The 14,192-nt window shown below is 42.2% G+C and overlaps 1 protein-coding gene across 1 annotated transcript in view; it reads left to right on the top strand.

Moving 5' to 3' along the window:
* The window catches only part of gask1a (golgi associated kinase 1A), a 75,199-nt gene that overhangs the window by 28,875 nt on the left and 32,132 nt on the right, over positions 1-14,192 (top strand). Inside the window, exons 2-3 of the mRNA XM_075464678.1 lie at positions 1,254-2,378; positions 10,279-10,716. Of these exons, the coding sequence (XP_075320793.1) occupies positions 1,254-2,378; positions 10,279-10,716 (1,563 nt within the window). The remainder of the gene's footprint in view (positions 1-1,253; positions 2,379-10,278; positions 10,717-14,192) is intronic.

Raw genomic sequence — 14,192 nt, 5'->3', positions numbered from 1 at the left:
GAATCAAACAAAACACGGATAAAACCAAGACAAGGAAATTAAATTTAAAAAAAAAAACACAAACCATAGCACTGACGGTTACTACAGATATAAATGCTGTTCTTCAACATTCTCAAAAAAGATATGCAGAATTTGGTTCGAGCCTCGCACATAAGAATAGGGGCAGATACTTTTGACCTATCAGCGAAATATTGACTATTGTGCCCCAGCAGACAGGGTAAACAGTCATCTATTGGAGCAAGTCAGATGTAATTCAAAAGGTTAAAGCCCCGAGCTGTTTCGGTATCACGGTGTGGCTAACACGTGCATGCTAACTGAATAATGATCAAGAATATGTGGAAAAATTATGCATTTGACGGAAATTTCAACAGTTTTCTGCAGCAGACTATGTGTCTTTGTGGACGTAAGACTTGTTATAGACTAACTATTTTAGTGGAGTACATTAACTGGACCCTTGCCAACGTAACAGGACCGTTTTTGTTGGAGTTGTATCTGTTCTTAGAATACTGTGAGGCTTCATAAGTGAGTTGGGCTATTTATTGTTTTTGCGACTGGTTTGACATAAGTATTTACTGTGTCCACAGTTCTGATTGTATCCTGGATTGGCATACATCATTCCAATCTCAAGAACCTGAGCTTTTCAACAGTATATACCATGTTTAGGTACATATAAAGGGGGGCTGAGGAAAACCCCAGATTTGTCCTGAAATATGCAACATCGGCGGGACGTCGGAACGTTAAGGGATTAATTCTTGTTAACAAGAATGGAGTATACAGATCAAAATTATGCTCAGAGGGCAGTCCTCCGAAGCAGTTTCTTATAACATGAACACAGGAGTTGTTCCCTGCGAGAGTTGCTTGAGCAGTATTTTCCCAACCGCAGGTTGTGTTCTGTTGTGGCTGCAGGCTTTTGTCTCAGTACTGACCTCAACTGCATCCACAGCTGTTCTCGGTCCAACACCAATTATCACATCCCATATGTGGTCAGGACACTTGCAACTTGGTTAAGGACTCATGAAGTTGATAACATACTGGTCACATAATACCAAATCAATACATGTTATACAATAAAATCATAATTTTCCCAATACTTAGTGCAGCTTTTTAGTAACCCCACAGGAATGCAAGCACTGTTTTTGGTTTAATTTGGAGGAAATGCTCTTTTTGAAATTTGTGATCTAACTATGTTTTAATCATGGTCCTGCTGGATGGTCTCGAAGTTGCATTGCTTTGTTTTTTCCTTCCCGCTGCAGGCCTGGCGAGTGTTGTCAAAATATTGCTGTGGCCAAAAATGGATCCTGCTGCTCATGATCTTCCTCATGATCTCAGTGATGATGATCACTTTACCCCTCCCTTTGCCACCCGCTGACATCGACCGGCAGTCTTCTCAAGCTATGAGGTCCACAGGGGAGTTCAGGTCCAGGCCTAGGATTCCACAGCCCCCTCCTGCTGCTTCCTTTCAGCAGCTTCTCCCTCATATTCACAGCAGCACACGTAGAATCAGTTTGGAAAAAGATACATCCGAAAATTTTGCAGCACCTAAAAATTTTGGGGACGTCTCTGGCAATGACAAAAACAGTATCAAAGCCAGAGGTCATGCTGGCTTACACAGAAAGGAATTAAGAATAGGAATAGAGATGGGTGGCGCCATCCAGTCAAGTAGTCATCCCCATCCTCTTCTCTCAGACTTTACCATCAACAACCGAGATCCAAAGCATATACTTAAGCCAGGCAACCACAGCACCCTGGTTAAGCATACTGCACAAACATATATTCATCTTGAAAGGAGTAAATCCACAGCACATAGCCGCTCTCCAGCAGATACAATAATTATAAGTGTAAATAGAGCTGCGCACAGACAGACAGGCAAATGGTGGAATAGACACACAAACAGAAATGCAGACAGACAGACAGAAAGACACGGCAGCCATTCAAATGCAAAGCTAGAACAACATCACCACGCTTTGGAAAAACACACACAAGCAACCAAGCACTCAGGGAAATCAGATAATGTAGGTAAGGAGCAGCTCCCTATCAAAAAGCCAAAAAGCAAAAAGTATCATAATCTCTCAGAAGATCCCCCTGAAATGACAAGGATACCTGGGCCATTGGCCCATGAAAAAGCTTTGTTCCAATTTGGGGCAAATATGAAGAAAGATGACAGCAACTGGTGTTGGACTTTTAGAGGACATGACTTTCCAGACAGTGACCACAGGAGGATCAGAGTTACCACAAATCCGCAGCCTCTTCCCTGGCTCAGTGAAGATGACATTCTGAAGATGGAGCTCCTCGCCAGAGGTGAGGTTGTCAGTAAGGCCAGGGTGCCTGCACATGGACAGATTCTCCAAGTGGCGCTGGATTCTCCTGTACCCCATAAGGTATGATGTTTTACATGAGTTTGAAAGGAAAAACATGGAATTTCAAAAGGTATTTATTTCAACCGCATAGTGACAATGGCCTCTATGCTCAACTACTTTCAGTCCTTATGTTAATATGAGGGCTGAGAAACTATTAAAATTTTAAATCTAATTAATCACATGATTTCCCTGATTTCGCGTGATCGGCCTCGATTTCCGATCACGTGATAATCCCTAGTTAAGGTGCTGACGCCGACTCATCATCATGGCAGCACACAGCAGTACAGTGGCTTCTCTAACTCTCTGTGTTAGCATCAGTGTTTAAATTGGCTTTTGTAAAGTGGGGGAGCCCTTCACTCGCAGTGGTCAATGTCGCGAAACATTTCTACCATGTGAATACATTGCTACTAACACACTAATTCACATTATGTGTTCTTTATTAGTTATTTATCTCATATGCACATATCACAACAATAACATAACTTTAAAGGTGCACCGTGTAATATTTTTAGCAGTTTCTTTCCAGAATTCATGCTGCCCTTTCACAATTTTTACCTTTTTCACAAATACTTACCACCACCACCATCAGATTCTAAGTATTTATTATGACTGGGAAAATTGCACCTTTCATACATGAAAAAATTAATCTTCTCCATGTCTACCATTTTGAATTTCTAGAAATAGACATTTTTAGCAGCTGGGCCTGCACTTACTCCTTTGCTGCTCCTGACAGTGGTACTGTTAAATGCATACAATATGATGGTTACCAATTCTAAACACAGGTTTTAGGAATTTATAATCCAATGTATTAAATATGGCTGGGGCTTTTTTTTTTTTTTTTTTTGCCAAAATGACCTCAACATAACCCACTGAAAAAGTCCCTCAGTGTCCCCTTCATTGTCAGAGTTACAGCGTCTGAACAGAAAAATCAAGTTAAATACCAATGTATGTGGTGGTCCACGATGCACTGGCTCACAAACTTGAATGTAGTTAAAATCAACATGAGCTACAGTACAGAATGAAAAAGAATTCAACTACTTAAAGACATTGTGGCACTGAATCCATCTGATGTTATTAACAAGCGAAGAAAAAAAAAAAGTATTTCAAAAGCCTACCCTACCAACACTGCCATTTACCCCTTTACCATGTGTGCTGAAGTAGGCTACCACTCATCCTTTCCATTAGAATAACTAATTTGTAACGAACAACGAAGTTTAGCGACCTCATAACTTTGGTCAAACTCATAGGATTGGGAGTCGAGCACGCTATCCAGGCTGGTGGTTGTCTCACTAGCAAGAGAGAAGTTTGCTAGTTTCCATACGCAAAGCTACGTTGCAGCAGGCCTTCGTTCAATCAGTTAGCCAACACTTTTTTTTAAACATTCTGATGTGATATTTAACTAGCACGAAGATACAGCACAGACAGCAACCATTGAATAATGCTAACTGTGATGTCATGGCTCTGCGCATGTGCACAGTGCTGTAATTCACCTAAACTTGCTTTTATTTTCAGCATAATTATTGACAAACCTTCCTGACAATTGTAATATTTTTAGAAGACTTGAAAAATGAATTTAATCACATTAAACAAAACATTTTTTTTTTTAAATATTGTAACGACCAAGGTTAAAGCACACGGACTGGCTTGTTTCCTCCTCTCCCTGTCAATCACTGGACCGCAGGTCATGTCACTCAGGTGTGGGCTGGTGATTGGGGGAGAGGAGTGGGCGTGGGCCGGTTTGTGTGCAGGTTTGGTGCTGTCCTGGGGTTGGGTTGCGGAGCAGGACTGAGAGTCACCCGTGTTCTGTGATTGTACTGCGAGTGTAAAACTTAATAAAGAGCAGTTCGGCAATCGCCGGTCTCAGAGCCTCCGTGGAGTCATTACAATATGAACACTGGAGCAGGCGGAGCGGAGCTCCGTTTGCCGGTCCATCCGAAGTGAGGAGGCGGAGCTGCGCTCCGGAGCGCTCCGCCCCAATTTAAATCCTGGTTAGCATCAAAGTTAGCATTACTACTCCCAGAAAAGTGACAAAGTACAGCTCTGGCTGATGGGCTAATGGAGCTGAACAACGGTCTCCATGCCCATCTTCCTTCCATCTACATCAACAAAGGTTGGTGAGAAACTGTTCTGTGGTGGGCAGACCCTGCTCTGAGGCTGTGGAACATTTAATAGTGAAACGCCTTTCCCACCATTTGCCACGGGAGTTCATAGTTGCTGTTTATGTCCCTCCGCAAGCAACCACTAAGAATGCTCTGATGGAGCTGCGTGACAGCCATTGGCTTTCCGTTAGAGATGGCGGTGCAGGGCCACCACCCGTTTTACGGGCATCTGCCTTCTTTCTGTTGGCTGAGTAGAAGTCTGTGTTAGTTTAAATAGGCTGAATTATTTAACAGAACATGATATAGATGAGAAGACGTTTATGTGTGTGAAAACAGCATTATGTTGGGGATAAAACAACTGCACAATCAAATAGCCACTTAATATTTACTTTACAGTGTAAAACATGATCAAAATGAGGTACCTCCATGCCGAGGTCTCACCTGTTTGAACAATGTTTTTATTTGTCATCTTAAACTGCGCTTAAAGTGCGCTTCTCCCCAGCGGGATTGCACCTAAATGAAATAAATGAATGGGCTACCATTCAAGCAGTTTTCCCCTTAAATATTATTATGATTGCAAAGGACTACATTTAAACACTTTTGCTGCTGCAGCGGTGTTGCACTTCTTTCTAAAAACGTGTTGAAACGCGCCGTATGAGCGCATTGAGATTTCCAATTCGAGGTTGGTGAAAAACGTAGCCCCTCCTCTTCCCCGTTGCCATGGTGACTCGTCGAATCGGGGCTCTATTGATGCTGGCTTTTTAAAGTTGTGGTGCACACGCAAAACTCAAGGTGAAACTACTCAGAGTTGACTAAACTCACTCAAATCAGCGTTTCTGGAACTGAAAAAGTTTTCTATCTAAAGGCCCTGTCACACTGTTGCGTATGAGAGAAGCGTATGAGTTGCGTATGAAAATTAATAATATAATTTTCATACACACGAAAAGTCCTTGAAAATAAAGAATGACTAGCGTATGAGTAGCATATGAACTGCGCATGCCCAGCGTACGTTTCAACGCGCCTATATCAGCAGCCTTTCCACATTGCTCCATTATTGCAGTAGACGACGCGCTATCAACATCTCTCGAGACATTCATCTCGATCATGCCTCCCAAGAAGCAATCGTCGTTTGCCCGGGCCCTGGGCCGAGGAAAAGGCAAAAAAACACAAGAATCATTCTCACCCAAACCTGCTGAAATGCCTGATGCACCTGCGGCTGATGAGTTACACGCTTCTGAGCGATCAAGATCCCCAACTCCTCCTCCTGACCGCTCCCGTGAATCGTCGGTTGCCTGCCGCCTCCATCTCCGCCCGTCTGGCAGAGATGGAGGCGGCAGACGGGCGGAGGCTATAAATACACTAGCTGTACGGTACACCTTCATGTCAACATATGGCAATTTATGTCCAGCGTTCTCGACCTATCAGTAACGTACCTATATCGTACCTCTAGCGTATTCAGCGTATGCCTAGCGTATGCTTAGCGTATTAACCATACGCACAAAAGTTTTGAGCATGTTCAAAAATTTATTTCTGCCTCAGCGTATGCCAACGTATGCCAGCGTGCTTGAAACGTATACAACCTATGCCTAACGTTCCCCTAGCGTATGTCAGCGTATACCAGCGTATGAGTGATAATTTTCATACGCAACTCATATGCTTCTCTCATACGCAACAGTGTGACAGGGCCTTCAGAGTAGATCAACTCAGAGTTCAGGAATAGACTCAGAGTAGGGGTGGGCGATATGGAAAAAATGTTGTATCACGATTTTTTTGCATAAAATCACGATTTCGATTTTTTTATCACGATCTTCCATCCAAAAAAAAAAAAAAAAAGAAAGACCAATTACAGTAGAGTTAAGTCGACATGCTGAACCACAGAAGAGCTAAGGAGTAAAAGAAAGAATTTGGCAATCAACACATTGTAATTCAACTGTAAGCCAATTCAAGATGAAAAATAATGATTAAATTAATGACATCTGACACAGTGAGAGTGAAGCAACCGGAACTAGAAAAACTAACCACTGATGACGACTTGACTCCACCTGTTAGAAAGCCCATGTTGTTTGGTTATTTTCAGTTAAATACATTAATTACCTCCGCCAAGGAGGTTATGTGATCGCTCGAGTCTGTTGGTTGTCTGTCTGGATGTTCGTCTGTTCGTGCTGCAATCTTGCGACCTGCCACAAGGTGGCGCGACCTGGCGGAGGTCTGCACTCTCTGAGTGCATTTCTAGTTTATATAGTGTTTTACGGTGAGTTTTCATACGTCCAACGTTCGTGAACGCACCATAGACGTTCCGATGTTCCTGAATGTACCGCACCTGTGGGTGAGACGATAGCCGCTTTCGGACTGTAGGAACCTTTGGCAGTTCTAATAACCTTTTAATCCGCGGGGCCGTTTTCTCCCGTGTTCGGACATACAGCAACTCGGGGCTTTCTCCCTTAGTTCCTATAACCAGGGCCGTTTCTAGCTTTGTGGGGGCCCTAAGCAAGATGCTGTTTGGGGGCCCCTAGTTTGTCAAACTACAATGAAGAGATTCCTAACCATTTAGATGGAACACTAAGATCTATTACACTTCATGAGCAAAACAGGCTAGAGTTTAAATTAAACATCTTAAGTTGAACCACTCAGGCAAGTGAAACTAATAAGAATATATAATACAAAGAAAACAATAAATAAAAGATTTTGAGGTTTTTTTAAAATATTAAACTGTAATGTACAGCATCCCTTTAAAGATTGTACCCAATTACAAAGTAGATAGATACTTTATTGATCCCGAAGGAAATTCAAGCATCCAGTAGCAGACATAAAGCAATAAAAAATGTTTATACAATTATAAACACTTTAAAAACAATCTAAGAATTTAAAAAACTATTTTAAAAAAACAGTTTAAAAATCTAAAGTGACCAGTGAAATACAGAAGTGCCATCACTTAAAGCTGTTGTACATCCTGATGGCCAGAGGAACAAAAGAGTTTTGGAAGTTGTCACTTTTAAGAAGTTTCTGCATTTATCTACACATTGTACAAGTTAAAGTAATAAAACTAAGAATAATGATCCAATGCCACAATATTCTAAAATAATCAACAGGATGCCTAATATTTGTATATCACTTAAAAAACTAACAGTAGAACACTTCTAATTAGAGGCCTATAAATAACACACCAAACTTAGTAAATGAATCCTAAGTAATGCCAAAACCGTGTCAAATAGCTGAGAGACAACTTCCACTGAACAATGACAGAGCAGGACAACAACATGCCTCCCTCCCTGCTAGAATCTGAATAAACTGGAGTCAGTCAGTCATTCCCGTGGCAGGACTGACTGTCATACTCATCTTATATAAGCAAACTTTCATGAGGCAAACACTGAAGCCGAGTTTATAACGAACAAATCCCAGCCAGCTACACAACATTTATCCGAGACTAGCTAGCAGGACAAATAAACACAAAAAACGTCCCACCTCCAGCTATCCAGCCCACATCACCCAACACATGCCTTACCTTTGTCCTCAGGCCGTTTTTCTTCCTCCATTTTTCCGCGCCACTAATATAACTTCTTTTTTATGCCATTACGGCGTTTGTCTTGTTAACTTTTCTCGCTTTTTAGGGGAATGATGGGTAGATGTCAATCATTCCCGTCACACCTGTTGGCGACCTGCTACGCCACTCAGCGTGTGACAGTGCTGTACTTTACACAAACTCTACACAAGGTCGCCAGCATTTAGTAGATTTTGTTCATAACTCCAAACGCTAACCAAGCCTAGGTTGCTGACGTTAGCTGAGGTTAGCTGGCAGCAATATCACTGAACGTTGGGTTAGCAAAACAATTACACCAAAAACACGAACTTACCAGCAAGGGATGCTCGAGCGTCATCTCTCCCTTTTCTTTTCTTTCTTTTGTCAGCGCCAGAATCATGTGGCCCTTTACTTGACATTCTAAATCTTCTTCACTGTTAACGGGCATAACTCGGAAAACGTCAGGTAGGAGGATGCTCCACCACCTTCGATGCAGTAACTTTGAAGACTGTACCATTTCAGGAAGGGGGGAGGGGGGGGGGGTGTTATAGATAAGGTAAACACATCTAATTTGCCCGAATCGAGTAATAGGGCACAGAATTAAGAAAAACGCTTGGCCTGTTCACGACTAATTTATATAATTTATTTAATGTAATAATATAATAACTATCATGACATTTTTTTTACAACCTTAATTTTGGGGGCCCCCGCCAGGTACTTGGGGCCCTACGCACTCTGCGTACTCTGCGTATGCGGAGCGGCGGGCCTGCCTATAACTATTTAGCTCCTTCTCCGAGGTCGGGTCTTTTCATAGTTCTATAGAACTAATCTGACAGAGGTGTTTGGTGGTCGGTAGCTACGCCCCATGCCATGCTATCACGGCTAAAATGTTTCCCGGCGGGTGTTTAATAAGTTAAACTTACACTGGTCTCCTTTGTCTGCAGCGCGCTGCTCTCCTTTCTTCCTTCATGAAATAAAAAAGTATCTCCTGACTCTCTCTGTGAGCTCTTCCAGCCTCGATATTAGACGCCTGATGTGATTGTCCATGATTAATATCACCATCATGCAGACCATAAACACGGTGGCCTCCCGCTCTCTATTAGCTTCTTGGTGGTGTTTTTTCTACTCTCCTTACTTTTACCGTTTTGTTTTGTGTTTGAATGTAGCGCTAAACGGCTAACGGCTAACACGTCACTGAAGCAGACGGCTGCGCGCGGCGCATCAGTCCCTATCAGGTCCCGATTCATGTGCGAATGCAGACTGAAACAGTTCCGCTGGGGAAGGATAGTTATCAGAACGAAATTCGAGGAGGGTAGTTCTGATAACTACTTTCTTAGAACGGTCTGTCCGAAAGCGGCTGATGTCGCTGTAAAGTTTCGTTTCTCCTCCCGATGCATCAGTGAACAGCTTGTAATTTTCCCTTTGCTGTTTTCACCTAACATTAGCCTGTACACCCTGGGTTTATTGTGTGTAAATGCCAAATAAATCCACCACAAACTGGACATCTGTATCCGTGTCTTTTAACGGGGACACACACCATACACCAGCATTAAAAAAAAAAAAAAAAAAAATCATTGCGCTGATTGGCAAAGGCGATCTATACGGTTTCTCTAAGTTGGTAGATCGCCTGCGATTCTCCACTCTTCCTCGCCAGTCACGATTTTATATCGTCAGATCGCGCACCCCTAACTCAGAGTTTGTTGAACCTGCTTTGTGAAACGGACCCCAGGTATACTATAATAAAAAACATCTGTTTGGACTGATGGTGCTGTGTCCATGCTCCTGAACTGCTTTGGGATTGGAAGTGATTTAGGGAGGCTGCAATATCAGGGAGCAGTATGAACTTGGAGGAGTACACTACATCTGTCCTGGATTATATCAGGAAGAGCACAGAGGATGTGACCAAGACCATCACTCTCTGGCCGAACCAGAAACATTGGCTGAATGCAGAGGTGCAAGATCTGCAAGATCTGCAAGCGATTCCAAGTGCTTTATGTCCCTCTTGGCACTTTGTCGTTTTTCATAGACGGGAAGGACATGGCAGCCTCCATAGAGCTTGTCCACTCTATGTAGATACAGACAAGTTATTCTTCACTCAGGAGGATAATTGAGATTTTTGACAGAGATAATTTTACTCAAATGAGTACTAATTTATGAATGAACATGTTGATTTGAGCTAATAAATGACTTAATTTATTACATAGTGTCCCTTTAAAGGTTGTAACAAACTTTTGCCATCCTCTGTTTATTGACATTATACTTAAATTCAATCAAATGCTTGATGTAATGTATTTATCTATTACAGAACCCACAACTGGTGAAAGATTCACAAAAGCATGGAGCAGGACTTGAACAAACAGCCACCCACAGCGAGCGCTGTCAGCAGGGATACTGCTCCCTGATCAAACGCACCAGTGACTGGTTTGAGGTGTTCGCCTTCCACTTGGACAGAGTATTGGGACTCAATAGAAGTCTACCTGCAGTTTTGAGAACTTTCCACAGTGACATTCTGCCCTACCAGTACACCAGTGGTACCCCCAGACCTGCTTTGTGGTGGGATCCTAATATTCAGCATCTTGCTGATAAAGACAGTGATCAGAACTCAGTTCCACTCAGCTGGGTCCAGTACCAGAAGCTACTACAGGCCAAGTGTGGGAACAAAACAGACCTAAGATCAGAGCCCTGTGTGGGAGTCCAGCACTCAGAGTGGGGAAGACTGGCTCTTTATGATTTCTTATTACAAGTAAGAGAAATGATTTTATCTTTTTTTTTTTTTCCATTGGCTTCCATCTGTTGGAGATTGCCACATGTACAAACAAGTAACAGTGGAGGAAATAAACAAATTCTAGGGAGGACGAACTCTGTGAGACAGAGAAAACCAATATGAATTAGGAGTGTGAGGCTCCAGGCTGTTGTCATTTTGGCAATATTATGAAGATGAAAGATGGCAGTTCTAAAACCTGTTTTATATGTGCGTCAAAGGATAGATTCTTGTCAAAAATAACTCCAAGGTTCCTCACCATAGCCCTCAAAGCCAAGTGCAAAGGCAACAGCCTCAGTTTTATCTGAATTTAGGAGCAGAACATTTTGAATCATCCAGGTCTTTATGTCTTTAAGACACGCTTATAGTCTGACCAACCTATTGGTTTAATCTGGCTTCATAGACCTGTATACCTGAGTATCATCAGCATATCTATGGAAATGTTTGCCATGCTGTCAAATAAGATTACTTAATATATAAATATACAAAGTGAAAAGAATCGGTCCAAGCACAGAACCTTATCAGAAATCCAAGACTCCAAGACAATATTCTTCATTTACATGAACAAATTGGAATCTATCAGATATATATGATTTAAACCTGCCTAATGCAGTTCCTATAATCCTAATAACATGTTCAAGTCTCTGTAATAGAATGCTGTGATAGATTGTAACAAATGCCATAGTTTTGAGTTTTGTCTTTCACAGCAACACATATTTTACTGGTGCCTGGTATTGTAATAGTGGAGTGTTCTGTTGTTTATTATTCTTGAATGGTGCAGCACCATTCTCACCAGTTACACCGTTATGATGCACAATCATGGCAATCGGAAAGTTGTTTACAATAGGGAGCAGCTGATTGAGGTTTCCCAAGCCCCAGTAATTCCTGGAATAAGACCCCAAATCCAACAGAGTTGAAGAAGAGATTTGATGTCAGCGACACAAAGATGTCAAAGATGCAGAGCATGAACAAATTGAAGAAAAAGCAGGAGGAAGTTCTGTCCACGATCATTATGGAAAATGTAAGATTGCTTGCAATTACAATGCTAAAATGCTTGAAGCCCTGAGAAGAACGCTGCAGGAATGTAAAGGAGAAAAGAACTACAAAAATATCAGCACTTACCTAAAGCTAATGCTAATTCTAATGCCTTGTCGGTCCTTAACAGAATGATCGATCCTTGACGAAGGAATTGGAAATAGTCCAGTGTGAAGTGAATTAACAGTTGCACTTATTTGAAGAGTCTGGATTTTAATTAGCTGTGGGCTCATGGCTGCAGCTTGCTGATGAGGCGGTTTCATGAAAACTTTGGCAAATAGAACTTTTATGGCTGCTGGCAGACTACGATCATCAGAGCTTCGAAACAATGAGAAAGAATTGAGCAGGCATGGAGATCTCTGTATGTGAGGTTTATCGTAGTGAAGCGGGGGCAGCAATTTGTGCTTACCAGACCCTGGAGCAGATCAGGTCTCTGCTGGCCGTATATCACCCACTCGACCACTTTTCTTTTTCTTTTTTTTTTTTTAAAAAGACGACCAGCAACAAATCTTGTGACTTCTTCGACAAATCTTAGCTACCTCATAGACAAGAAAGTAATAATGTTGTTTGCAGTATGTCTGCTTTGTGGTCAAGTAAGTAACTGGCAGGTGAAGTAACAAGCAGGCTTGCTCGTCCAGCTGCCGTGCCACCAGCATGACAGAGAGAATGAAGTTGAGACATTCTGCCACTTCAAAGTTTCTCTCTGAGTGACCATTATACATGTTGATATCGCTAAATTGCAGCACAGAAACTCTTAAAGTCTTGTGAATGGGGGTTTTTATTTTTGTGAAATGCATTAAATTGTGAACTTGTTGAAATAGAATGAGGATCCTTTTAGAGCAGTGTAGAAACCTTACATTCAAAGTTATCACAGTTAAAGCTATGGTAGGTAATCCTAGAGAGCTAGCAAGAGAGCTAGCAAGATTCGAAAGTGGCCCCTCCTCTAAGCTCCACCCCCTCCCCCACCCTCCCCATTCCGTCAGTGCTTCATCCAAAGCCGGTAGAACCGCGTGCGCACACGGAGCAGGGAGCCGACAGAGGGGGGCGTAGGCAGAAAGCAGAGGCATCTGATTGGTTTTTTGCAGGCGCTCCAATCCGAGATCAGCCGATCTCGGATTGGTCAGCTTTTTCTCAGTCCTGCAGCTGCCACAGAGGTCTGATTATTTTCGTCCCTTTTTCTAAATACATCTTGTATAGATTTCTCTCAGGATACACGGACCATTTCACTCAGTATTACAAAATGTGTTTCTGAACAGGATTACCAACCATGTCAAACGGCCAACTGTAAACGGCATAAATCGGTATTACAGTTATGCTATGTGCAAATTTGAGACAGCACAACTGTTCATGATTTGTACAAGTCTGCCTTAACCATTTAAAAAAATTACAATACAACTTTATTTTTATACAACTTATTCTACACAATGGGCCTCATGCAAGAACATTTTCATATTTTTATTCTAAATTTCTCTCACTTTTTTCGTACGAAGGTCTCGTACGAACACGCCACGTCAGATTCAACAAACGCTCTTAACTTCGGAAAAAGTGTGTAAACGTCCTGCGTAAATGATGAATCCCACCCGTGTGTATTTAAGTGCACGTGCACGAAGATAGTAGATTTGGATACTCCATGCCCAAAATAATACCAAATAAGGCTGTGCTTCCTGTCTCCTGTGCCAGGAAGTGTTGAGTGTTGAGTCATAAGAATGGCATCAAGGTGCAAAAATAACAACTTTAGGGGCTTTGAGACTGAAGTTCTGCTTTCAGAGATCCAAAAAGGAAAATATTTCATTTTTAGCAGCGTCAGCAGTGGAATTACGGGACCTGCTAAAACGAAGAAATGGGAAGCAGTTACGAGCGCTGTTAGTGTGTCACCTGCAGTTCGTAATGTCACCGAAAGAAAAAAGAAATGGTTTGATGCGTATATGTGTCTCGTGCTCCAATTATGTTTGGCAGTCCAGCCATAGCATGAAAGTCCCTCTTAATCTGTACTTGTTGGACAGCGGTGGAATTTGATGTACCATGGGTGATAAACTGATGAGAGCTTTGATGACCAAGGGGAGCGCACGACTCACAGAGGACTGGGACACCCCCGATCTGTCTCCAATCTCCCTCTGAAAGGTTCCAGTGGCCAAAAATCTAAGGGTGGTGAGGACCTGAACATGTGGTGGAATTGGGTTTGATCGGCGTGTTTCTCTCTGGATTTGTGGCTCTAGCAAGCTGCATATTTGCAGCAGCACAGTCCTTGGCAATCTAAATCGCGATGTCAGCCATTGGATCTCCACATGGATATCTACACGGTCTCTTCAAGAGCCTGACACGCTAAGGCATCCAAAAGTAGCAAGTCAGCCGCTGGTTACACTTCCCAATGACCTTGTTTATACAGAGTCAAATGAACCTTCAATTAGTTCATAATTTAAGTC

The sequence above is a fragment of the Odontesthes bonariensis genome, chromosome 5 (genome assembly GCF_027942865.1).
Source record: "Odontesthes bonariensis isolate fOdoBon6 chromosome 5, fOdoBon6.hap1, whole genome shotgun sequence".
Lineage (NCBI taxonomy): Eukaryota > Metazoa > Chordata > Actinopteri > Atheriniformes > Atherinopsidae > Odontesthes > Odontesthes bonariensis.
The sequence above is the reverse complement of the archived record's forward strand: the minus strand, read 5'-3'. Positions and strand labels throughout refer to the sequence as shown.